The sequence below is a fragment of the Leopardus geoffroyi genome, chromosome C2 (genome assembly GCF_018350155.1).
Source record: "Leopardus geoffroyi isolate Oge1 chromosome C2, O.geoffroyi_Oge1_pat1.0, whole genome shotgun sequence".
In the NCBI taxonomy this organism is placed as follows: Eukaryota; Metazoa; Chordata; class Mammalia; order Carnivora; family Felidae; genus Leopardus; species Leopardus geoffroyi.
In genome coordinates, this window is record NC_059333.1 from 87,521,075 (window position 1) to 87,549,044 (window position 27,970).

The 27,970-nt window shown below is 38.2% G+C and overlaps 1 protein-coding gene across 2 annotated transcripts; it reads right to left on the reverse strand.

The window, feature by feature from the left end:
- Window positions 1-12,621: 12,621 nt before the first annotated feature.
- NDUFB5 (NADH:ubiquinone oxidoreductase subunit B5) lies at window positions 12,622-27,943 on the reverse strand. 2 transcript variants are annotated; one of them, XM_045502895.1, is made up of 6 exons: window positions 27,712-27,943; window positions 21,272-21,360; window positions 19,916-19,982; window positions 18,506-18,567; window positions 17,187-17,293; window positions 12,622-12,855 (listed from the first exon to the last, which is right to left on the reverse strand). In XM_045502895.1, the coding sequence occupies exons 1-6, from the start codon at window positions 27,833-27,835 to the stop codon at window positions 12,735-12,737; spliced, it is 570 nt and encodes a 189-aa protein (XP_045358851.1). In that variant the 5' UTR covers window positions 27,836-27,943; the 3' UTR covers window positions 12,622-12,734. The 2 variants fall into 2 exon arrangements, with proteins under 2 accessions (XP_045358851.1, XP_045358852.1); XM_045502896.1 differs by lacking the exon at window positions 17,187-17,293 and having other exon boundaries at window positions 27,712-27,933.
- Between the last annotated feature and the right edge of the window lie 27 nt (window positions 27,944-27,970).

The window sequence follows — 27,970 nt, forward strand, 5'->3', positions numbered from 1 at the left end:
GTCTCAGTATGTATTCATCTTACAGCTGAAAGCTTGTACCCTTTAACCAACCTCTCCCTATTTCCCTCATTTTTAAGCCCTAAATGCTATTAAATTAGAATACGTTTTAGCACCTCTTTTTTAAAAAAGTTTAAGATTTTATTTTTTTTTTTATTTTTTATTTTTTTTTTTATTTTTTTTCAACGTTTATTTATTTTTGGGACAGAGAGAGACAGAGCATGAACAGGGGAGGGGCAGAGAGAGAGGGAGACACAGAATCGGAAACAGTCTCCAGGCTCTGAGCCATCAGCCCAGAGCCTGACGCGGGGCTCGAACTCACGGACCGCGAGATCGTGACCTGGCTGAAGTCGGACGCTTAACCGACTGCGCCACCCAGGCGCCCCTAACATTTTATTTTTTGAAAGACGAGCACGAGCAAGGGAGGGGCACAGAGAGAGGGAGACAGAATCCAAAGCAGGCTCCAGGCTCTGAGCTGTCCCAGAGCCCAGCGCGGGGCTTGGACCTGAGCCAAAGTTAGAGCAACCAACTGAGCCACCCAGACACCCCCATTTTAGCATCCATTATTTCCTAGAGCATAGTATGTCTTTTTTAGCATTGGCTTAGTTTCTTCCTCCATTTCTTAGAAATTCCCTTCTTACCTCTCTACCTCAAGGATTTTAGTGCTTGCTCCTATTTCATGTTGAACAAATGTGGCATTGGGCCAAAGGAGGGCTTCCCAAGAGGCTTATTCTCACTGCCTTCTCCAAGGAAGTGAGCTACTAATGCCAGTGTCCTTGGGTTCTTCAATACCTGTTACCATATTTCTGCTACAGCATGCCTCCCATCTCTTTCTCACTTCCTTCCCTCCCCAAAAATGTTTGACCTCGAGTAGGTAAAAATGAAAGGATACTCATGTCTGACTTCATTCTCTTTCTCTCTCTCTCTCTCTCTCCCTCTCTTCCCCCTCCTCTCCCCTCTCCCTTTCTTTCTCCCTCCTTCCCTTTATTCCTTCAAGGATCTGAGGTCTTTTCTTTCCTGTTTGGACAGGACTTCCCTTACCTTCAAGTTGGCATCAATCTTCCCCTTTTACTAGAGTCATAAAATGATGCTACAGTTATGAGAGCACAAAGTGTATAATAAAGATTTTTAAGAATCTACTTCCGATACCTATGCATTCCTGCGAGCACGACATCATCTTTAGATCTCACATGTCACTGTTGGTGTACTGACATGATGTCCAGAGAAGACAGAGCAACCTGGAAATCTCCCTTCTTAAAAATCCAACTTTTAGGGGCGCCTGGGTGGCGCGGTCGGTTGGGCGTCCGACTTCAGCCAGGTCACGATCTCGCGGTCCGGGAGTTCGAGCCCCGCGTCGGGCTCTGGGCTGATGGCTCGGAGCCTGGAGCCTGTTTCCGATTCTGTGTCTCCCTCTCTCTCTGCCCCTCCCCCGTTCATGCTCTGTCTCTCTCTGTCCCAAAAATAAATAAACGTTGAAAAAAAAAATTAAAAAAAAAAAAATCCAACTTTTGAAAGATTTTCTAAAGTATTTTGCTATGGGAGCAAAAACTGTGGTCTCCAAGTAAATGCAACAGAGCCGTGCTTCCTTCTAGGTATAGGGAAAGGCTCTGGTGCTGAAGAGCAAGAACACCATGATATGCAGGGGCGCCTGGGTGGCTCAGTCAGTTAAGCGTCTGACTTCAGCTCAGGTCACGATCTCGCGGTCCGTGGGTTCGAGCCCCTCGTCGGGCTCTGGGCTGACGGCTCAGAGCCTGGAGCCTGTTTCCGATTCTGTGTCTCCCTCTCTCTCTGCCCTTCCCCCGTTCATGCTCTGTCTCTCTCTGTCTCAAAAATAAATAAACGTTAAAAAAAAAAAATCTTAAAAGAACACCATGATATGCATAACAAATGGAACGACATCTGGAAAACAATCCGGCTAAGGAGAAACCATGGTCTCATATCCAGGGTAAAGTGGTCTTCATGTTTCCCAAGAAGGACTCTGAGACGAAAAATGTGCACCTTGCCAAGTAGCTGCCAGCCACTGCTTATGTTGATGCCACAGCTCCGTGCAAGGTCACATACTCAGTCCAAAACTGAGTCTGGGTCTGGGAAAACTTCCTTTTTTCCAGCCTTGAACATCACAACCAATGTCTCAGGGATACAATCGAAAGCCTGAGGGATGTGCCCCTGAATAAGACAATTGAAGGTGAAGGTGGAATACAGCAAAGCCATATTGCCGAACATGTTGAATATTTCCTTCAGGTCCATCACCCAGCAGGTGTTTGACAAAAGCAGCTCTTACAATCCCAAATGCTTTACATTCTTCCTTGCAGTAGGGAACCTACAATGCCATCAGCATTTGTGAACTGGTTCCCCCAGATGCTCCATCAGCACCCCACTCTATCATCAGTGGCTGTAAGTGGGGCCCGACTGGCTCTGTGGAGACCAATTTCATCCTTAACATGATCTGGACTGGCAATGGTTGACAGAAGCAAATGTCAGGGAAATCAAAAGCTCACAGTGAAACAACATCAGGCACACAAGAAAACGCGTGATGAGGGAAGACAGCTGAAATAACCAACACACAAAGACGTGCCTGCAAGACTTCAGGTCCTTGAATTCTCAAACACAGAATATAAAATAACTATGATTATCGTGTTCAAAGAAATGAAAGACAGATTTTTAAATGCCTACAGGGAACAGAAGACTACTTTCTGAAGAAATGTGTTTTGTTGGCATCAATCATCTTTTATTGCAATTCAATGAAGATATCAAACAATTTAGTAAACAGTGTCAAATGCCACGATCTGGAATGCTGAGCAAAGGTGTAAGGTCTGTGCTGAGTGGGACATAATATGTTGAGAATTCCAGTGTCAAAAGAAACAATCTGTGACAACATCGTACCATCAGGTCTTCAACAGACTTGAAGACTTTACATCTTTAGGCCTTGAGGAAATTGATGTCCTCTTACACAGTCTACGGGAGTATGAATTGGTTCAACATCGACAGGAGGGCAACTTCAAAGTCTAACGTCTAGGGGCGCCTGGGTGGCGTAGTCGGTTAAGCGTCCGACTTCAGCCAGGTCATGATCTCGCGGTCCGTGAGTTCGAGCCCCGCGTCAGGCTCTGGGCTGATGGCTCAGAGCCTGGAGCCTGTTTCCGATTCTGTGTCTCCCTCTCTCTCTGCCCCTCCCCTGTTCATGCTCTGTTTCTCTCTGTCCCAAAAATAAATAAAAACGTTGAAAAAAAAAATTAAAAAAAAAAAAAAGTCTAACGTCTAAAGCCTAAAAAACATACTCTTTGGCTAAAATCTCCCTTCTGGGAGTTTCTTCCAAAGAAAAAATTAAGAATGCATGGAAAGGTTTAATTATGATATTAGAAGCAATATAAATATCCAAAAATTAGGGATTGTTAAATAAATTATGCACATCCAAGGGGAAGGAGGAGACTGGGCACTTAGAAAGAAATGTGCTAGAATGAAAGTCACTTTGCTGTGTACCAAAGCCAGTCCTGCCCTTCCCCTCTGAGACAGGTGTGCTTTTATTTGTTTATTTTTAATTATTTTTGAAATATGGTAGAATTTTTATGTTTATTTTTTTAATGTTTATATTTGAGAAAGAGACAACACGTGCACAAGCAGGGGAGGGGCAGAAAAAGGGAGACAGAGGATCTGAAGAAGGCTGTGTGCTGACAGCAGAGAGCCTGATGTGGGGCTACCACAAACTGTGAGACCATGACCAGAGCAGAAGCCAGACATTTAACCGACTAAGCCACCCAGGTGCCCACCCACATGCCCCTGGTACAAGGTTTATTTGATGCAACCTTAAGCTACTTACTTTATTTAACCTTCTGAGCCTCAGTTTTCTTATTTAAGTGAAAACAGTCATATCTATACTCCAGCATTATTGTAAGAAATAAATAGGATAAAATTGACAAAGTGCTTAATTAGTGTTTGCTATGTTTTAGACTCAGTAAGGGGTAGCTACTTCTAATTCATTTTTTTAAAATGTGAAACACAATAAAATAGCATCACAAGAAGTTGGATATTTGAGAGAAAAACTAATTCCTCTACCTTATGTCAATGATTTTATCTCTTCTTGTTTCACTTTTAGATTTTGTTCACATTTGCCATCATGGTGGGCATACACTTATTTCTTTTGCATATTATTTAAAAACTTTTAAATTTGAAAGTAATACAAAATAAAATAGTACAAGGAATGCTCACATACTCTTTACCCAGATTATCCAGAATTCTTGTACTTCACATACTTGAATTTGCTCTCACTCCTGTGTGTATATAAGGGTGGTAAGTGAGTGAAACACACATACGTACACACACACACATAGATATATAGATATACACATATGTTGCATTAGTCTACAAGTGCTGCCAGAACAAAGCACATAGAGGGACTTAACCAACAGAAAACATTTTCTCACAACTCTGAAGGCCAGCAGGCCAAGATTGGGGAGTCAGCAGCATTGGTTTCTCCTGAGGCAGCTCTCCTTGTAGAAGGCTGTCATCTCCCTTCATCTTCCCATGATCTTCTGTCTGGACATGTTTTGTTCTTTTTTTAAAAATGTTTGTTTATTTTTGAGAGAAAGACAGAGATAGAATGTAGTGGGGGAGGGGCAGGGAAGAGAGGGAGACACAGAATTCGAAGCAGGCTCCAGGCTGCAAGCCATCAGCACAGAACCCAGAACCCAATGTGGGGCTCCAACTCATGAGCGGTGAGTTCATGACCTGAACTGAAGTCAGATGCTTAACCGACTGAACCACCCAGGAGCCCCGTACATATTTGTATTCTAATCTCCTCCCCTTAAAAGACCAGTATTGTTGGTTTAGGACCTACCCAATGACTCATTTTAACTTAATTAATTACCTCTTTAAAGACCCTACCTCAAATACAGTCATAGTCTCAGCTTCTGAGTTAAGACTTCAACATATGAATTGTGGAGGAGACACAATTCAGCCCATAACACACACGCACACACACACACACACACACACAGATCTAAACCTATATATAGAGACACACACAGATGCACATATACATAATACATGTATATATGTGTACATATATTCATATACATATGCATATGTATATGTATCTATACACATGCCTATGTGTACATGTATATACACACATTGATAAATATAAAATATACACGATATTTTTTCTGAACCATGTGAGGGTAGGTCACAGACATATCACATATATCACCTTTACCCTAAATATGTCTATTTCCTAAGTTTCTCATACAACCATAGTGTCAACAACTTCTTACCGTCATGCTACTTTTATGTGATTCACATTCCACACTCTGATTTTGCCAGTTGATCTAATATTCTTCATAACAATTCCTCTCGCACCAGTGCAGCACAGTGTCAAGTATTGCATTTAATTGCATGTCTCTCTTCATCTTTTTTTATGTGGAAGATTTCCATAGACTTTCCTGGTGTTTTATGGCATTCATATTTTCAATAAATACACTTCAGGTTTTTAAAAAAATGGAATACTTACCATTTTTATTTGGCTGGATGTTTCCTTGTGATTAGGTTGAATTACACTGAGGTTATACGTTCTTTTTTTTACAATTATTTTTTATTTTTAATATAATTTTTGTCAAATTGGCTTCCATACAACACCCAGTGCTCATCCCAACAAGTGTCCTCCTCAATGCCCATCACCCACTTTCCCCTCTCCGCCACCCCCATCAACCCTCAGTTTGTTCTCTGTATTAAGAGTCTGCCTCCCTCCCTCTCTGTTTGTAACTATTTTCCCCTCTCCCCTTCCCCATGGTCTTCTGTTAAGTTTCTCAAGATCCACATATGAGTGAAAACATATGGTATCTGTCTTTCTCTGACTGACTTATTTCACTTAGCATAATACCTTCACTTCCATCCACATTGCTGCGAATGGCAGGATTTTATACTTTCTCGTTGCCACATAGTACTCCATTGTGTATATAAACCACATCTTCTTTATCCATCCATCAGTTGATGGATATTTAGGCTCTTTCCATAATTTGGCTATTGTTGAAAGGGCTGCTATAAACATTGGGGTACATGTGCCCCTATGCATCAGCACTCCTGTATCCCTTGAGTAAATTCCTAGCAGTGCTCATTCTTGGTTGGCATACTACCTAGGTCATGTTCTTCCTAGGGTATTATACATATGTCCATCATATGTGGTGTTAATTTTTGTGTGTGTGAGGTCAGGCCATTAGGTCAAGGTATTGCCTGACTTCTCCGCTGCATAATTACTGGGTTTTTTTTTTTGGTTTTTTAAAGCTCCTTGCTCTTTTCTTTCTACCTTTTTTTTTTTTAATGTTTATTTATTCATTCTTTTAGACAGAGAGAGAGCGAGCAGGGGAGGGGCAGAGAGAGAGAGAGACAGAATCCCAAGCAGGCTCTGTGCTGTCAGAGCAGGGCCTGATGTGGGGCTCGAACCCATGAACTGGGAGATCATGACCTGAGCCGAAACCAAGAGTCTGAGGCTTAACTGACTGAGCCACCCAGCTACCTCCAAAATTACTGTTTAGTGTGCAGTTACTTTTGCATCCTGCTCTTTTCACTTAACATTATAGAAGATTGAAAAAAAAAAAACAATATAGAAGATTGGCAGAGACCACAAGTTTCCCTTCAACATCCATTCTCCAAAATTTTAAGCTGGACACATTTCTTGAAATTGGTTATAATCACGTGACTAGGTCCTGTCCAATGATGTGGGAACAGAAGTGACAGGTGATTTCCAGGCCTGTGTTTTAGAGGGAAAGAGCATGTCTCCCTTTTTTATTTCCCTCTTCCCATGGGCTGGGATTTAATCCTGACAGTGGAGGCTGGATTAGTCATCTTGGACCATGCAACAGGAGCTGCATGTGGAGAATGGCAGGGCCAGGAGACAGAAGGAGCCCAGCTAGCGTCCTGCGATTTTCATGGGGGAGAGCCACCATACCTTCTGACACTTCTACAAAGTAAAAAAGTAAACTTCCATCACATTTGTGATATATTTTAGGTTTCTGTAATAGCTTCAGTAACTCTTTTTTTTAACTAACATAGGTGTTTATCCTTGTTGCCACATAGTTTCATAATTGTTTTTTAACTGCTATATAATATTCCATCAAGTGATGTGCTAATAAATTAACAACCATTCTCCTATTAAGTATGTATTGCTTATGTTTTTCCCCTATTATATATAATGTTATAATTAAGAGTTTAGTATATATAACTTTTTCATTTTTGTGGATTATTTTCTTAAGGTAAATTCCTAGATATGTGATTATTAGGTTAAAAATAGAAAAGAGATCACAGCTCTAGGTACATTTTGTTCAAACGTTTTCCAAAAAAGAAATTCTGTGGTTGGATTCTGATATGCAGTGCTAAATAACTTATGCTTTTGGATAATTAACTTAATGTGATGCTAAGTGATTTTCTTTAGCAATTAATATATAGTTTAAAAACAAATCAAAATGTGAATTAAGGTTAGTTATAATTGATGCATGAAAGGATATTTATTTCCATATTTTCCAGTGTCAATGGCACTTCCATCTTAATGAAACATACAAATATTTGCAAAATGTGAGCATATGTAGAACTACCATACAATCCAACAATTCCACTTCTAAATACTTATCCAATGAAAACGAAAACACTAATTTGAAAAGAAATATGCATTACTATGTTCATCACAGCATTATTTACAATAGCCAAGATATGGAAACAACCTAAATGTCCATGGATGAATGGATAAAGCAAATGTAACATTTATATACAATGGAATATTACTCAGCCATAAAAAAGAATGAATTCTTGCCATTTGTGACAACATGGATGGACCCAGAGAGTATTATGTTAAATGAAATAAGTAAATCAGAAGAGAGAAATAACATATGACTTCACTTATATGTGGAATCTAAAAAACAAAACAAACAAAACAGAAACTGACTCATAGATACAAAGAACAAACTGACGGTTGCCAGAGGGAAGGGCGTTAGGGGGATGGACAAAATAGGTGAAGGGGATTAAGAAGTACAAACTAACAGTCCTAAATAAGACACAGGGTTGTCATGTACAGCACAAGGAATATCGTCAACAATATTGTAACTGCTTTAAATGGTGACAGATGATAACTAGACTTATTGTGGTGACCATTTCATAATGTATATGAATATTGAATTACTGTTATACACCTGAAACTCATATGATATTGTGTCAGTTATTTTTCACTAAAAAATAATATAAAAGCAAAAAAAAAAAATGTGGACATGTTCCTGGAGGATATAATTCATCATATCATGACTGAATTATTGCTTTTTCAATTCTCCATTTGATTACATAAAAGAAAGCCTCGATTTGGTACTGGTATGTTTTAACACCACTAATTTCCTTTTAGAATTCTCCATTTTCAACAGAGAGAGAGCCAGGTCTCAGGCAACAGAATCTAGGTGGAATATAATAGTTATATCTGTGATTACTTTTTAATTATGACAAGGGGCTGATTTTCTATTCATAGTCATGACATAACATTTCTTCTTTCAAACTTAGTTTAAAAAGGTCAAGGTTAAAGAGAATAACCATATATCATATGTGGAGGCAAAATAGAAATGGTTAAAATCAAGCACTGAAATTTGAAAAATAGTGACATAAGGAAAGGGATTGGGCTCAGGAATTTACTGCAAACTCTTTTTTAATCTCCAGCAGAGTGTATTTGTTTCTACAAGAACAGTATGGTTAATTTACATTGTAAAATTTGGTACACTTACACTGTAAAATTTGAACTTTTCCCATGATTTGGAACTAGTGTCAAAAACATTGCCTATTGGCTTTAGTCTATCTTTAACTCCATTATTCTTTGAAATCAATAGGCCTGAAGCAGAGATAGTATGGGATATTTAGTAATTTTCTTGAAAAAGGAGTGGACCATTTCAATCTTTAGTTGGCAGACATAAGTCTTTATCACCTATTATTTACTGGTGTAGTAGGCACTTTACAGACATTGTCCCAGTAATCTATACAACAGTACCGGGGGATGAAGAACATAATCTCTTTTAGAGACAGGGCTCAAAGCAGTGAAGGAAATTTCCCAATGTAAGACAGAAGGGAAGATTAAATATAAAATTCCTAGTGTTGGGGTGTCTGGGTGGCTCAGTTGGTTATGCATCCAACTTCGGCTTAGGTCATGATCTCACGGTTGGTGGGTTTGAGCCCCATGTCAGGCTCTGTGCTGACAGCTCAGAGCCTGGAGCTTGCTTCGGATTCTGTGTCTCCCTCTCTCTCTCTCTCTAAGATAAATAAACATTTAAAAAAAATTTTAAATTCCTAGTGTAGTGCCTGGCACGTGTAGCAGATACCAAGTAGATGGTAGTCATCATTATTGGCCTAGTAATTAGCAACTCAGGATTTAGTCTGAGGTCTGCTCAATCCAAGCAGGTCCATGCCTTTGTGTAACACCATGCTGGGCTCTGCAGAATTGCAGAAGAAAAAAGACAGATAACCCCAAACAATAGTAATTCCATGTATCATCCACTCAACAGATCTTTACTCAGTTGTTTACTATGTTCCAGATGCTATGAAATGAGCTTACAATCATTCCATGTACACTCAGGCTAGCTTGGGATCCCACAGGTTGCTACAGTGCCCTTTTCTTCCTATCAAACCCAATGCATAGAATTATTTCTGCTTTGAGGTCTACCATCTATGCTAAAGAGTAAACTAAACTCTGGGGAGGAAACATGTTTACTGCGATGACCACTTTATCCCTTGTATGTATCATAGTGACCAATAAGCTTAAATATTTGAATTAGAAAAAAAATTGCATAAAAATCAGTATAAACATATATATTCTAGCTTTATATTAATATTTACCTTCAAGAAACACTTAAAAACCTTAAAACACACACACACACATACACACACCCCAAAAAACCCTATTATATATGATCCCGGCTATGGTAAAAAATAAAAACTGAAAGAAATTTCTCAAGTTTCTTTATGGGTGGTGGGATTAATAGTATTTTTTATAATACTTTCCATTTTTCTATGTTGTGTTTCTTACATCTATATTAGTAGAAAATAGAATATAAAGTAAAACCTAATGATGCCAGAAAATAACCTGTAAAGTCTAAAAAATATGAACGTAAATGTGCATATAGCATCATGTACAATTATCATACTCAAGACCTATATTCTTCCATTCTCCTTACCCTCTCCTACAAAACTGAATGATTCATGCAAACAGAGGCTTAGGGACAGCATACCCTTCTCTCAAATCCTTTGTTAAAAATATGAGGTGGTTGGGGCGCCTAGGTGACTCTGTTGGTTAAGGAGTGACTTGTCTCGGGTCATGATCTCACCGTTCGTGAGCTCGAGCCCTGAACTGTCAGCACAGAGCTTGGAGCCTGTTTCAGATCTGTGTCTCCCTCTCTCTCTCTCTCAAAAATAAACATAAAAAAAAAAAAAAAAAATATGAGGTGGTAAGTAGACCGCATGGGGAAACCTTCAGAATGAAATTTGGAAGTAGCTAGGTGAGGCAGCCCTCTGCTGGGTAAATAAGAAAACACAGCTACTCCAGAGGATCATGGCTGGATTGTAAAGGGCATTAAGTGCCTTCAGGGCATCAGGGCACTGAAAAGATATTTCCTGAAAATATGGACTTTTGAAGCTAGAGGTCATTCTGGAAGTTGAAGTGTAAATACTGATTTTTGTAAATATTGAATATGTGTTTAAAATCTGAGCCTCAATCTCTCATCTGTAAAACATAAAGTGATAGTACCTCATAAGGTGATTTTGAAATTAATGTGAAAATGCAGTCATTTAGCATAGTGCTCCACCAACAGTAAATGCTTAACACATGACAACCATTATTTTAGCTTTTACTCACATTTTATAATCTTGGCAAGTAATCATTTTACCTTGTGGAACATCTCATGTTTACAAAAAAAGGACTCTAAGAATCTTAAAGAGATTGCATCTAAGCAAAAGATATGCACATCTGTGTGCATTTAAAAAGAACAACATGGGGCACCTGAGTGGCTCAGCCAGTTAAGCATCTGACTTCGGCTCAGGTCATGATCTCACAGCTCCTGGGTTTGAGCCCCATGTCAGGCTCTGCGCTGACAGCTCAGAGCCTGGAGCCTGCTTCAGATTCTGTATCTCCATCTGTCTCTGCCCCTCCCTTGCTCATACTGTTTCTCTCTCTCTCTCTCTCAAAAATAAATAAACATAATAAAAATAAAAAGCACATTATACTACATCAGAAACTAATGTAACATTGTGTGTCAACTGTACTTCAATAAAAATCACTTTAATGACAAAAAAACAGTTTATGGCCAAAAAACATGAAAATATTAAACTGAGATTTGTTCACTGAAAAACTGTTTATTAAGGTGTCATTAAATGTGTAGATAGCTTTGGGTAGTATTGACATTTTGACAATATTTATTCTTCCAATCCATGAGCACCGCATGTTTTTCCATTTCTTTAAATCTTCTTCAATTTCCTTCATAAGCTTTCTATAGTTTTCAGCATACCAAATGAACAAATCAGGAGACTATAGACGCTGGAGAGGATGTGGAGAAACGGGAACCCTCTTGCACTGTTGGTGGGAATACAAATTGGTGCAGCCACTCTGGAAAACAGTGTGGAGGTTCCTCAAAAAATTAAAAATAGACCTACTCTATGACCCAGCAATAGCACTGCTAGGAATTTACCCAAGGGATACAGGAGTACTGATGCATAGGGGCACCTGTACCCCAATGTTTATAGCAGCACTTTCAACAATAGCCAAATTATGGAAAGAGCCTAAATGTCCATCAACTGATGAATGGATAAAGAAATTGTGGTTTATATACACAATGGAGTACTACATGGCAATGAGAAAGAACGAAATATGGCCCTTTGTAGCAACGTGGATGGAACTGGTGAGTGTGATGCTAAGTGAAATAAGCCATACAGAGAAAGGCAGATACCATATGATTTCACTCTTATGTGGATCCTGAGAAACTTAACAGAAACCCATGGGGGAGGGGAAGAAAAAAAAAAAAAAAGAGGTTAGAGTGGAAGAGAACCAAAGCATAAGAGACTCTTAAAAACTGAGAACAAACTGAGGGTTGATGGGGGGTGGGAGAGAGGGGAGGGTGGGTGATGGGTATTGAGGAGGGCACCTTTTGGGATGAGCACTGGGTGTTGTATGGAAACCAATTTGACAATAAACTTCATATACTGAAAAAAAAAAAAAGGTGTCATTATGTTATATCGTTAGTTCAATATACGTACTTTAAAATTCTGAATTGCCTCTGAATAAGCTAGATATCTACAATACAGATATGTATGCAAACTACTAGATTTCCTGATATTTAACATAATTAGACTTCTCTAATTTCTAATTATCAGACTTTTAAAACATTAGACTTTTAAAGTTACACCATTAGTAGTTCGTAAATTTCTATTTGTCCAAGTTTTTTTTTATGATATGATAAACCTTAGAGGAAGCAAAACCTACAAATCAAGTCTTAATCTGCCTTTCACAGTGTATACCAAATCATCATAATGTACACTTCAAATGTCTTGCAATTTTGTCAATTATGCCTCGATAAAACTGAAAAAAATTAAAATCCCACACAAAATTTTAATCTCAACCAATGCTGAAAAAAAAAGCAATGGAAGATCTTTTATTCATCACGTGAACAAAAAATACAGAATATATTAATTAATTTTCCCCTAAAGAGAATATATTTTGTATTTAGAGAAACAAAGGATTAGTTGTCAGGAGTTGCTTTTGGAGAATGATCAATCAGCGCCTTGTCAATGGTTGGATACTGATACCAGGGACCATCGCCTCTTGCACGCATTAACTTTCGGACTTCTAGCTCCTTTAATCTGTAACAAACAGAACAGCAATACTGTGATTCCATCATTTCCAACTGCAAAATTAATGAATTATCTCCATAAAGAGAGTCTTTTGATTTTGTGTAAAGTATTATCTAAAGTACTTTATGTAAGGGACACCAGGGTGACTCAGTCGTTTGGGCATCTGACTCTTGATTTCAGCTCAGGTCATGATCCAGGGTCAGGGGAGCGAGTCTCGTATCAGGCTCTGAACTGACTATTCTTTTTAAAAAAAAATTTTTTTTTTCAACATTTATTTATTTTTGGGACAGAGAGAGACAGAGCATGAACGGGGGAGGGGCAGAGAGAGAGGGAGACACAGAATCGGAAACAGGCTCCAGGCTCTGAGCCATCAGCCCAGAGCCCGACGCGGGGCTAGAAATCACGGACCGCGAGATCGTGACCTGGCTGAAGTCGGACGCTTAACCGACTGCGCCACCCAGGCGCCCCTGAACTATTCTTCAAATTCTTCTTCAAATTCTCTCTCCCTCTGCTCCTCCCATGCTCACACATACTCTCTTTCTCTCTAAATAAATAAATAAATTTATGTATGTATGTATGTAAAGTATTAATATACCTCCACAGATCCATGTGTATACATTTATCTGATATGCACCTATAAGAAAAATTTGGGGCTTTTTTTGACTTTCATTATCTTGCTTATGTAGTTAGCCCACAGATACTGTTTTTAATCACTAAAACATCACTTGAATTGGTAATCTATTCTTTCCTCTTGTCCCAGCTCTTTATCTGGACGGATCACTTTCACTTGAATAGTGGTAATGCATCTCCTATCTTCTTGCCTTCTAGAAAACCCTCTTGAGACCACATATTTTTGAAATAGGCCCTTTCCACGAAACCTTTCCTTTCCATTTTTATAGACTACATATTAAGTTTTTCATCTGACTGGAAATTTATCACAGTTAAATAATGCACTTTATTAACCTTAACCAGCTCACTAACCCTACCTATGAGAGACTACCTACCTTTGTATTGTGTATGTAAGAGAGTGTATTCTTTTTTTTTTTTTTAAGGATTATATATCATATTATCCTTTTTTTCTACTCTTTAGAATGTAATTATCCAAAATGCAAATATTAAAATATTCATAAGAAGGACTGGTTTTACCCTTATAATAGACTACTAGGCACCTGTTAAAAAGAATGAAGAAAATCTGTATATAGTAAATAGAGATGATACATATAGGGTTAGATTAAAAATGCAAAGTATAAAATGAGTATGTGTAGCGTCTTCCCATTTCACTAAAAAACAGAAACTAATATGTATTCATACACATGCAGAGAGTATTAAAAAATGTGGAGGGCAAAAAATAATAGTTATCTTTAGGCAGAAACAATTATGGGAGACAGTCCCTTTCTATTTTGTATCTTTCTTTTATGCTTCAGTTTTCCAAATACCTATACATATACTTAAAAAATTTTTTTTTAATGTTTACTTATTTTTGAGAGAGACAGCATGAGCAGAGGAGGGGAAGAGAGAATCCCAAGCAGGCCTGATGCTATCAGTGCAGAGCCCAACGTGGGGCTCAAACCCATGAACCGTGAGATCATGACCTGAGCCAAAATCAAGAATCCGACGCTTAACCAACTGAGCCACCCAGGCGCCCACCTAAACATATACTTTTTTAAAAACATAGGTACTCCTGTTCCATCCTCACAACAGCATCTTTCCTTTGGGGGTAGAAGTCACGTTTTTGTTTTGGTTTTTACTTTGTTTGGAAATTATTTAAAATCTCTATATGTCTAAGGAATTCTAGGATCTATCTTTTAATTGGAACTCAAAGGTGTATGTCTGAAGTTCAAAAAAGTCCAATGTTACTAAGTATGAGCCATACTGCTGGTTCCATGCTCTTAAATACATAACAACAATTCCATATGGTAACTATATACATGTATGATTACATATCTAGTTCTTTTAATCATTTAAATATATATATATATACACATATATATATATATTTTTTTACTATCATAGCAATTTTTATAAACTATTAAGTTTAAAAGAGAATAACAGAAAGCAGATCAGTGGTAGACTGGGGCCAAGAGTAGGGGATGGGGAATGACTGAAGGCACAAGAAAGAGGCTCAGTAGGTGATTGAAATGACCTTGGCTATGATGGTTACACAGCTATTTTCCTTGGTCAAAACCCACTGAACTTAATGGATGCATATGACTGTATGTAAACCTCACTACAAACACTAAAATAAATCTCAGACAGGATCACATTTAAAAGTAGCAAAAGGAGGGGCGCCTGGGTGGCGCAGTCGGTTAAGCGTCCGACTTCAGCCAGGTCACGATCTCGCGGTCCGTGAGTTCGAGCCCCGCGTCAGGCTCTGGGCTGATGGCTCAGAGCCTGGAGCCTGTTTCCGATTCTGTGTCTCCCTCTCTCTCTGCCCCTCCCCCGTTCATGCTCTGTCTCTCTCTGTCCCCAAAAAAATAAACGTTGAAAAAAAAAATTAAAAAAAAAAAAAAAAAAAAAGTAGCAAAAGGAAACATGAGTGAACATTAAAAAAAAATAATAATTTTGGACTTAAATATCTCCCTATTTAATTACTATCAAAAACCTATGCATGACACAAAATCCCAAAAGCTAAGGAAAAGGACTGACAAACTTGACAATAATTAAATGAGTAAATATATATAAAGTAATTAAAACACTGATACATAGTAAGTGTTCAGAAACACATTATCACTACTACACTTTTGTTAACCTGAAACATAAAAACACTTAGGCTGCAAAAAATTTTACACTATCAAAACACAAATGACAAATCAGGAAAACATACTTGCAACAAAAACAAAAAGATATTTTAGTTAAATGTATACATTAGTAGAAAAAAAGACAATTTATGGGAAAGCAAATACAGCTAGTAGATTTATTTGTGAAAAAATATTCAACCTTACAAAAAAATACAAAATTGAAATAATGAAATAACATGTTTCAACTATCTTATCAGCAAAATGTTTAGGCTTGATAAATTCTATTTACAGGGAATGGTATGGAAAGCAGAAATTATCATGTATTGGTGACAGAAAAAACAACTGATAAACAATGTTTTGGGAAAGTGTTTGGCAACATCTATCTAAAATCTAAACATATAACATTTGGTTTATCAGTGCCACTGCTAGGAAATTTATATTCCAGATATACTAAATAAATATGCAGCAATCTATGTAGAAGGATATTGACTACAGCACTATGTATATTATCAAAAAACTTATAAAGAACCGAAGTACCAACAATAAGGGACTGGTTAAAAAAATTAAGGTACACCCATCCAGTAAAATATATAATGCAGCCATTAAAATGAACAGGGTGCGTACTATTATAGAAAGATCACCAAGATCTATTTAAGTGAAATGAAGGCAAGGTACAGAGCGGTGTCTATAAGAGGATTCTATTTGTGTTAATATATTTTCAAATGATATACAGAATATATTTTTAAGGCATAAACTTTCTTATAGGGACATATACAAGAAATAATTAAATAGTCACTTTTAAGGATGAGACTAGGTAGAGGAGGAAAGGAAATTGAGGGAGGTGGGGCATAGATGGAGGAGAGGGCTTCCCTGAATTTAAAACAGTGGGAATTAAAAAAAAATTTTTTTGGGGGGTGCCTGGGTGGCACAGTCGGTTAAGCGTCTGACTTCAGCCAGGTCACGATCTCGCGGTCCGTGAGTTCGAGCCCCGCGTCAGGCTCTGGGCTGATGGCTCAGAGCCTGGAGCCTGTTTCCGATTCTGTGTCTCCCTCTCTCTCTGCCCCTCCCCCGTTCATGCTCTGTCTCTCTCTGTCCCAAAAATAAAAAAAAAATAAAACGTTGAAAAAAAAAAATTAAAAAAAAAAAATGTTTTTTAATGTCTTTTTTTGAGAGACAGAGTGAGAGAGAGTGAGCCCGGTGCAGGGGGCGGGGGTGGGGCTGGGTGCAGAGAGAGAGGGAGACACAGAATCCGAAGCAGGCTCCAGGCTCTGAGCTGTCAGCACAGAGCCCAATGTGGGGCTCAAACCCATGAACCGTGAGATCATGAAACCTGAGCCAAAGTCGGATGCTCAACCGACTGAGCCACCCAGGCGCCCCAAAAGAGTGAGATATTTTAAAAAGAATTCCTTTTACTCTGACAGATATTATCAACCAATAGGCTCAGTTTCCAACTCATAAACTCCACTCTAAACAGGCCAGATCCATCCCCATCTTCATTGTTTTACATGGAGCATCCTAAAGTGTTGAAACAGTTTAATTTTTTTCTTATGGCTTACAATAGTAAGGAAGGAATTTCTTTCCTGCCCCCCTCCCCTTTTTTACCGTAAATCAGCCTTTTCAGCTTCAATTCGAAGGATAGCCATTGTTTTTTCATAATTCTTTTCAGGACTATCAAAGAAAGTTCGGGCAATCCATCTTGAGATAGGATGCTACAAGAGAAAATTTGTTTATTATTTTCTGAACACTACTTTGCTTTTTCAGTTTACTATTCTTCAAAATGGCCATCTCTTGGGCATTGAGAAGGACACCTGTTGAGATGAACACTGGGTGTTGTATGGAAAACAACCTGATAATAAATTATATTTAATATTTAAAAAATGCCCATCTCAGGTAAATCAATAATACTAACTAAATGCTAACTACTTTATATATTTTTTAAATTACTTTAATCCATTAGGTGGATATTATTTTTGTCCCCATTTTATAGATGAGCAAATATTGCAAAGTTATACAGTTACTAAGTGCCAGGATCTGGATGCAAACTGGGTCTGTCTGACTCCAAAATCTGTGCGTTTTGCCATTATACTACACTGAGGATCTTAAGTGGCTAATGTAGGAGCTAAACCCAGGGTTTGGTGATGAAAAACTGAAGCTCCTTCTCTCAGCACAGATAAACTATTTGTATGGCTTGCCTTAAGATATAATAATGCTATGTTAATGATATATTTTTCTGAAATATAGTTCAGTCAGATAATAAAACATGACAGAATATACTCTACTCAAGGCCATCTCACCACAACACTTATAAAGACACGTAACAGAATTAACTTTAGAGATTCCCAAGCAGGCCCCACACTGTCAGTGCAGAACCTGATGCTGCTTTCGTAGCAGCCCGACGCTGCTGTTTTAGTAGCAGGGACAGTGTGCTAAAATGACAGTGCAGGCTCTCAGATCAAGCCTGCGTAGGTCCAAATACTGGCCCTACCTTTTGGACAGGTCACTTCTCCTCTTTTATGCCTCAGTTTCCTCACCTCTGAATTGGGGATAATAATAGCACATTTCACATGGAACACGGTAATATTTACAAAACACTACCACAGCCCCTGCTACACAGTAGGTGCTTGATAAAGAATAGCTAAGCATTAGTATTGGTAAAATCTTTCCTATGGCATTGAACTTAGGATATGTTCTGATGGTTAATATGCTAGGATAAGAACGCTGCAGAGTCATTCTTTAAAAAACCATACAGCGTAAAGCAATAAAACAAATGACCAAAAGAAGTTGCTTGTAGAAAGTGAGCACAAAATGTGTCATCTCCCTCATACCAAAAATTGAATATATCATAATTGCTAAATTGAGACATTAATCAGTACACTGACAAGACACCTAATGGAAAGTAACTTTCAATGGCCTATACCAACCTTGAAGTATTCCCAGTGTTCTGGGATATAGCCTTCTGGAATTTCTGCTAACTCAGCCTCACCTAATAAGAGAAAATAGTGATGTCCAATTAGTAGCAGCAGTTTGTAATATTAATTTTCCACTATTTAAGAAACCAACCTCTTGTGGTTTTAAAGAAAGCTCGTACTAATGAAGATATCAGATACAGTTGACCCTTGAACAACATGGGTTTGAATGGCATGGGGTCACTTACATGTGGATTTTTTTACAGTACAGTACTGTATTTTCTCTCTCTCTTTTTTTTTTTTTAAGTTTATTTATTTGAGAGGAGAGTGTGGGAGCAGGGGAGGAGCAGAAAGAGAGGGAGACAGAGAATCCCAAGCAGGCTCTGCAACTCAGCACAGAGCCCGATACGAAGCTTGAACTCGAACCATGAGATGATAACTCGAGCTGAAATCAAGAGTTGGACGCTTAACCAACCGAGCCACCCAAGCGCCCTTCCTTATCATTTTTTTAATAACACTGTCTTTTCTCTAGCTAACTTTATCACAAGAATTCTTTATCACTTTATACAAAGAATACTTTGTATAATATAAAAAATACACAAAGTATGTGTTAACCAACTGTTTATGTTATCAGTAAGGTTTCTGGTCAACAATAGGCAATCAGTAGTTAAGTTTTGGGGGAGTCAAAAACTTCTATGTGGATCTCTGACTGAGCAAGGGGTTTATACCACCACGTCGTTCAAGGGTCACCTGTATTTTAGATTAACTTTAATGTGGTTTAAAATCATTTCATTCATTAGATATTTTTAGATGTCTTCTACTTGTAAGGCATTGTCTATTGTCTAAGGCATGATAGGAGAGTTTCACATTGTTTTTATACAATGTAACAAAATATAATAAAAGACACATTATTCCCTCTGGTTTTCCCTACCACTGCTAGACAAAATATTTTAGGAGTCAAGATGTTAGAAGTAGTTTGGGCAGAGTTTCCCACGAAAATCTAATTTGCACTGTCATTCACAGTTTCATTCTTTTTTAGATTATAATTTTACATGTTCCAAGATGCATAAAAAAATTCTTCCATCCTTTAGCCTCTCTTCCACCTCTATCTCTATTTTTTTTTTTTTTTTTTATTCAGACTTGTCAAAGCTGGTTTGGAGAAATAACAAGAAGGAGGAAAACAAGGCTTTCTGAAGCCATTTGTGGCCTCTGTACAGAGTTGGTGACCTTCAAGGTTTTGAAGGGAAAAAAAAATCTTTAAAAAAACAACATTGTACCCTGTTGCAGATTGAGATCTGGTTACTGTAAAATAAAATCTCATGTTTATTATTTAAATAATTTTTTCTTATAACATTAATAATTTCCTTCTGTTATTAATGTACACGGGTTTTAAAAATTTACCAGTTTGGTTGGAGAGGTACTTACCAATGAATATATTCACCAGAGTTATGCCAATTGCTACTGGAATCCCAGTCAACAAAATGTAGAATTTCTGTTGAGATTAAAAAATAGTTTTCACATAACATAACCATTACCTAACTTTCTTTCCCCACTCTTTTTTTTTTTTTTTTTTTCAACGTTTATTTATTTTTGGGACAGAGAGAGACAGAGCATGAACAGGGGAGGGGCAGAGAGAGAGGGAGACACAGAATCGGAAACAGGCTCCAGGCTCTGAGCCATCAGCCCAGAGCCCGACGCGGGGCTCGAACTCACGGACCGCGAGATCGTGACCTGGCTGAAGTCGGACGCTTAACCGACTGCGCCACCCAGGCGCCCCTCTTTCCCCACTCTTAAACTGTCTTCAATTTTGGATTTCCTTCCATTGCCTATAAAATAAATTTGCCATATTGGAGATGTGGTACCAAAGTATTTATTTCTGAGATTTTCTTTTGCTCTTTTAGATGCCTATATTTGGAAGCAAAAATGAAAGAAAAAGTAAGGATTAATTGTAAAAGGGTAATACAATATATGTTTAAGTGATTTTCCCATTTTTGGTTAAGGCGATGTAATAAAAGTTGAGAAATTTTTGTATTAAGATGGGAAGTGCAAAAACATCTGGGTGTTGTTACCCACTGTAGAGTTTGAGTTGGTCATGACAAGAAAAGTGGGAGCTCAACCAGGAGAGTGAAGAGGGGCATTGAGCACAATGGGAGAGCAAGAGGTCTAGAGGGCAGCATCCAGACAATCTTCTATCTGCCAGGCGTCTACTTTTCCTTAAAGAGCCTTGAGATACAAATATATAGCTGGTACCCCACTTCATCCTCTGAAATCAATGTTCCTGAACAATATAGAAATAAAAAATTGTAGTCCAAAATAATGTAGTTACTTTAAGGAAGTCTTTCAATGAGTTCCTTGGTATTTTAAAGAATATTTTAATAATATAAATAATTATCCCCAAATGAATCCATTTTCAAAGTTTAATAACTTATAGACTTTAGTGTATGTGTGTGGGTGTGTGCATGCACGCATGCATGCACAGTGAACACAGATTACATTTCAAAACCCCACAATCTTGAGAATAAAGGAATGGCTCATTTTTTACCTCTAATACATATGAATCCTCTTTTATGAAGAACGAAAAGCTCACTAATTTAAAAAGAAATTCAGTAACAAATCAGACATTACAGTACAAAATCTCAATTATCTTTTAAAAAAGAAATGTGAATTTACGAAACAACACCTTTTACGAAATGAAAGATGTGTATTTTCTAAATAGGCCAAAAAAAAAAAAAATTCCTATTTGTATATAAAGAGTTTAGTTTAGCAAAATTTTTGACTCACCATTAAACTCAAAAAACGCCTGTCATAGAATCCAGAAGGTTTGATGATAAACAGTCTTTTCCCATGATCTCCACTGTGTCGCACAGGAGCTGGCAATATTAAATTACCCTATTACATATACAAGGCTCATAAACGTATACTGTTCTATTCTGACATAAAATCAGGTTATAAGAAAATGTATGTTCATAAATGTTTAATATGAATTAAGACAAAGAATACATACTTATTTGAGTACTAAAGGCAGGGCAGATAGGGTATCTTTCAACAAACACTAATGTACTATTGTAAACTCTAACTCTCTTCATTTTTATTCAACTTTAAAGAGATATCTAAATAATTGTCTGAATTTGTTTCCAGAGGAGGCAGGGAGGTTAGATACTCTTGGTGGGCTAATTATCTTTGTTTATCTCTGCAATAAATATCTGCTAATGCTATAAAATAAATAAACTTAAATTGTGTCACTTCATATGATGAGGAAATATACATCAGGGATTTGCAGCAAAATAGATGGAAAGATATTTATTCCACGTATCTCCAGCAGGAACTTGAACTTGTTAAAAGTAAATACTCTAACATATCTTGATAAAATCGGTCTGTAAGCCATTTCTTTCTTTTTTTTCTTCAATTTTATTTTAGAGAGAGAGGGAGAGAGAGGGAGCATGAGCAGAGGAAAAGAGAGAAAGAGAGAGAGGGAGAAAAAGAGAGAGAGAATCCTAAGCAGGCTCCATGCTCAGTGCAGAGCCCAATGCAGCTCGAACCCACAACCCTGGGATCATGACCTGAGCTGAAATCAAGAGTCGGACACTCAACTGACTGAGTCACCCAGGCACCCTTCTAAGCCATTTCTGGTTGTGAATATTCTCCTTTTCAAATTCTCCCTTGGACAGTATGCAGTCAAGCCTCACTGGAGATAAACTGAGGCAAAATTTCACCCCTAAGCTTATTTCTACATGATTTCCCTTTCTTGGATGCCTGGAAGGATCACTGCAGGCACTCTAAGCCCTTGTGCTGAAAGCAGGAAAGGATCTCACTGTTACTGGGAAACTGAGATTATGGTTTCTCATATGAAAGTGTATTCAAAAAAATTTCCAATGGGAGTCACTGCAGAATACAAAACTAATTCCCCATTAAAGTAATTTTAGTTATAATAGAGGTCATAAAGATTTGTATCCTTTGTTCAAGCTTAAATGTCTGGAATGCCTTTCCCTCTCCTGATATTATTAGGCCCAGATGACACTTTAACCTCCAAAACCCAACATTATTCCCAATCACATGAGATGTCTCCTACTTCTGAACTGTTGTATATTCTAGTGATATGCATACTTGCTTTCACCGCTTCCACTGAAATATAAATGTCTTGAAGGTAGGAACTATATTCTTAATTTTGGTATCACCTATAGTAGCTTGCAATGAATTTAGGAAGTTAATTCACAAGAGAATTCGAAGCTGGCATGAATTTACTGTGTACAATTCACACTACTAAAGTTTCTAAAATAACAAGAGAATGTGGCAAAGTGATTATATATTTCAGAAAATCATTTGAAAGGTACATTGGAATTCTTCGTGGACTAGATGCAAAAAAAAGAGCTGGTTAATAGTACAAACCACTCATTAATTCTATTCTACTATGTGTAGGCCCTGTGCTAGGCTATTCTTTCCAACAAAGGAAAGAAACAGGATGCAATGTCAGAAAAAACCAGGCCCAGAAGTAAGGTTCCTATATAGACAGGATGGTGGAGATGGGGGGTATGAGGAAGGGGCATTAAAAGGTGAGAGAAGTAGCAAATTAGATGAATTTATAATGGGTAACTGATCGATTATACCCAAAAGGTGCTGATTACTTAATCCAACAACCTGCCAAAAGGCTCCATCCAAAGCTCTGAGAAGTTGAGATTTCTACAAATGGCCTGGATGAGGTGAAAATGACATTCCTGATGACACAAAGCTACTGCTACAAGGATGGCTACTACACTGATGATGAAATAGGATCCCCAAAAGTCCTCACACACATTTATAAAAGGGTAAATCTAAAAGGATTAAAATAAGAAGTGGAAAGTCCTGATTGGACCTCCCAAAAGTTGCTCACAGACTTAAGCAGAGTCATTGGTGTGATATGGTAACCAAGAAAGTCAAAGACAATTCAGTCCTAATCTTATGCACGAGAAGTGTAGGGTCAAAACAGGAGGAACACCCACCTCCATCTCCTAATTACACCTGCAGAAGTGTGTCCATCCCAGAGTATACTGTTTTAGAGGAACAATCTGGAGCATACCCCAACTTAAGCAACCAGTATGGCAAACAACCTGGAAACTGATATACTGAAGCTTAAAGAAATGCAACTGATTGATTAGCCTACAAAAAAGAAGTCTGGGTAGAAAGCAGAGAAGTGTCTTTAAATAGGTGAAGGGCTATCCCATAACAAAGAGTCACACTATTCTGTGCTGACCTGAAAGGAGGAACCAGGAGTAATTTTCAGCTTAATACAAGGAAGAAGTTTCTAACCACTTTAGTGGTTCAAAATAAAATTGGACTGCCTCTCCAGTCCCCTTTTTGTTGCAGTTATTCAAGTGTCAACAGTGGGATGTAAAAAGGATATTCTAGGGGTTGGCCTAGAGGATATCTAAGGTCCTTTTCCTCAAAGAATCAGAACACATGGCCTGTCTTAGAACAAAAAGGCATACCTTTCCAACTTATCAGTCTCAATGATTTCCTTCCAACTCCAAGAACTCTTTCTAGACTTCAAGTTTTTGCACTCTTTGCCGAAAAGCTTTTCCCCAGGCTCTTTGAACAGTTACCGCCGCACCTCCATCCTTCAGGACCAAGTTCAAATGTAACCTCCTCGAAGAGGTCTTCTCTGACTACCCTATCCAAAGCTGGCCTCCTACTTGCCCTCCGTGATATCATTTGGTTAGTTCTTTTAGAACAATACACACTAAGCCTGATTATTTTGTTGAAGTCCATGAGGTCAAGGACTGCATTATTCAGTACTGTATCCCCAGTACCTTTTAGTGTCTGCCACATGGTGGATGCTCCATAAATATGCTGGAATTTACATTTCTTAAGTAAATTAAATGTCAGTTGGGATCCTTCCTCACTCTCTGAAAGTAAATCTACTCAGAAGAGACAGTGTACTCCCAACTTTCCCTTTCAACTGGGTAGGCAGGCAGGCAGGCAGGCAAACACACACACACTACCCAGAGAGAAAGACATGGATTAAACTCTACCTGGTTTTAGGGACAACTGATTATGCATAACACCATTAACAGATATAAAAAAATGTAACATAAAAAAACTATGAAAGAATGCTTGGTCTGGCTGCATTCTAGCAATATTAATGCAGTTAGTAAAGTGAACTGCTTGCTTGCTTTCCATATAATTACCTTTACTGTTAAACAGGTTATTCGTGTCATTAAATGTGCTAAATAACTATCATTATTTTATTAGTTATTATTATTATTGTTAACTGTTCTAAAGTATATTTCATAGCACTAAACTCTTCTCAAACATTCTGAGCCTTCATGATTTGTTGTTGATGTAGTCAGGCCACCTGCTTACAATCTAAAAATATTAGGGTGAATACTGCTTACGTGGTTTTTGACAACTGTGATATTTGTGAAGATCAAATAAGATAACGTAGGTTTTGTGTCTCTAAGACAACAATCAAAAACTAGCCATTTTCTTTCCTTCATTCTCAGACTATTCCAGGTTAATGACTCCACCAACTCAATTTCCCAGGCTAAAAAACTCATTCATCTTCCTTGCACCTACCCCTCATTTATCAATTGTCAAGGCCTCTTGATTCTGAGATTCAACTTTTCTTTCCTGCCCTCTTTACCTCACTGGCTTAAGTAACCAACACCCCCTTATAAGCCATCCAAATTCAGAAGCATCTTCCCAAAACACGCTACTGATTTGGTCTCCTGCTAAAACACTCTCTGCAGCCTACAAAACAGTTAAGATACTTTGGTTTTGTATTCAGTCCTCCACTCCCCCAACTTGGTCCCAAGTTCCCTTTCTTAAGCCTTTTCTTTCAACATCTACCAATCTCAAGACCCCCCATATTCAGATATATCAGAAAATACATCCTCTATTCTTCTGCCAATTGCAGCTGTTAAAACTATCCAGAATCCACTTAAAATGCCCCATCTTCTACATCTGAATTAACTCCATTTCACTTTGTTTATGTAATCATTTAAATATTTCTTCTCAGTTTTTTTAAACCATAATGTGCACACATCAGTCTTCATATTAAAGCTACTGCAGCTGAGGGAAGAACTTAAACTTATTTCTATAATTCCTTGATATTAGACACTTAATAAATAATTTAAATAGAACACTTGTATCTGCTTATTTCCTGAGAAAAGTTTTCAAGGACGGTGAATGAAGATAACATGTCAGTACTACATGTATAAGAAAGGGGTGGCCACAGGGCCTGTTAGTAAACCAATGCTTCTAAATCTAGGTGCTGTCAATTTTCCCACTCACTCTTCACAACTACCTTATGAGGCAGGTTAAAATTATCATCCTCTTTTTTTTTTTCTAACAGTTCTTATGGTAAGAGATAAGCACCTTTCAAAATGACATCCTAGAAAGATGCTAACTTATGCAGAAATATATTTCAGGATTATAAATACTTGTCAATAGTAAAGAGATTAGATTTATTTCCCTGTCAACAGAATATTAGCACACTTGTAATAAACATCTTCTTTTTTAAAGATAAAGAAACACAGGTTCCAAGCAATTAAGTACTTTCCATTTAGCTTCCAAGATATGATGACCCAAGGTCACATAGCTACTAACTCTGGAGCCAGGATTTGAATGTAGGCAGTCTAGCTCCAGAGAAAACAAAACAAGGTTTTCTGCTCCTGGGTCTTACAGTCTCATAGGGGCAGACATAAGCAATAACATAACGGATTAAAACCTTTCATTCCACAGTGACAGATGAAACCACCTGCAAAATACCTTTGAAAGCAGGTATTAGGCTGAAACACAGACTCTAATATAGCTATCAGATCCTTCCCTGGTCCCAGTGGAAAGGGTATAGATTATTGGTATTGATCCTTCCAGAACTCCAAGAAAGGGGGAATAACGTATAAAAGGGATCTGGGAGTGAGGTTTTCACCTGAGTTTATCTCCAGCAAGACATGAATAAATACTATCTCCAGGGAGTATTCAAAGAGGAGGATATTTGTAATCAGAAATGGCTTACAAAGGGATTTTATCAAAAAATGTTAGCACATGTAGTTTTTTTTTTTTTTTAAACAGGTTCAAATTCCTGCTGGAAATCCTTGAATTCCACTCGTTGTTTCCATCATTTTTGTGACAAGTCTCTATGTGAAGTGACATAATTCAAATTAAATTGGGAGAAGAAAAAAGGGGTAGAGAAAGATATTTTGAGGTTGGAGATCTTTTTGGCTTTCGAGTACACTTCCTCTCTACCTTCTTGTATTGCACAGGGCAGACAGCTTATAGTATATTTTTGATCAAGAGGATTAAATGAATTAATATTTTTAAGATCTTAGGATGGTACATGGCACATAGGTGTTCAATAAATATTACATTTGGTGCTCTAGTGCATTATTTTTGTAATAACGGAGTCACAGTCCCTACATTAGTAAAATGGGGATAGTAACATCGTACTTACTTCGCAGAGTCTTTGAAAGAATTAGATTGAATACAATGCATCTGAGACTTTGCTATTGTAATTATTCACTCTCCTAGAAGTCAATACAGTCTCCAAGAAGCTTCAAATAACCCTGGCATGACTGCATTATGACTTTCCTGGACCTAGGGATTTTTCCTTCATGGGTCCCTTCCACTGTAAGAAGATATTAAAAATTACTATTTTATGACTCCGTTGATATAAAACGAATACAATCCAGGCTGGATTCCTTACCACACATACATTAACATTACAGGTTGTTTTTTTTTTTTTTTCTTCCTCCTGGTTTTAAAAGAAAGAGAAAACATTTGCAGGGACCCCTAAAAGTATGGTGTAGGCACTGTGCCTACTGAAGGAGTTAACCCTGAGCCTCTCCACCTGCCTACTAACATCAGTGAGCTCCTGGGCAACATGACTTACAACCTTGTGGGACTAGAACCTAGGGTGGAATGTACAGAGAGAATCCGGTGCCTGAGACACATAGGTCTCTGGTCTGTGCCTTTTTAACCTCAACTTCATCCGCAAATTAGCACCAACTGGGATGGCTGAGTGGTAAAGTGTTTGACAAATGCTAATTAATGATTTAAACACGATCGATCTGATTACCTCAGGAAAACCCTCGACCTCCTCACAAAGCCCACGCTCCATCTCTCCTCTCAAGCCCCAAGCCCGCAATTTCTCCCAGCTCCTTCCAGATCCCACCAAGGTCACTCCGGAGGAGCTCTTCATCTCTCATCCCACATCCCCTGAGCGCGCTTTTCCCAAAGCTAGCACCCACCGACAGTCTTCGGAAAGCCACGGGTGAGGAAGCCCCCGAATCCAAGTCGAGCGCCAAGCCGGCGGCCTGAGAGAGCGGCCACTGCAGTGACCGAGGCCCGCTGCAATAAACTCATGGCCGCCATGGCTACTACGGGCAATTGAAAAGCTGGGGCGAGTAACAGGAGCCGAAAGAGCCAATTTACCAACGAGAGCGAAGGCGGAAAGTGGCCATCTTAAGTGAGGGCAAAGCCTATTTCTGTTTTCTCCATCCGGTTGGC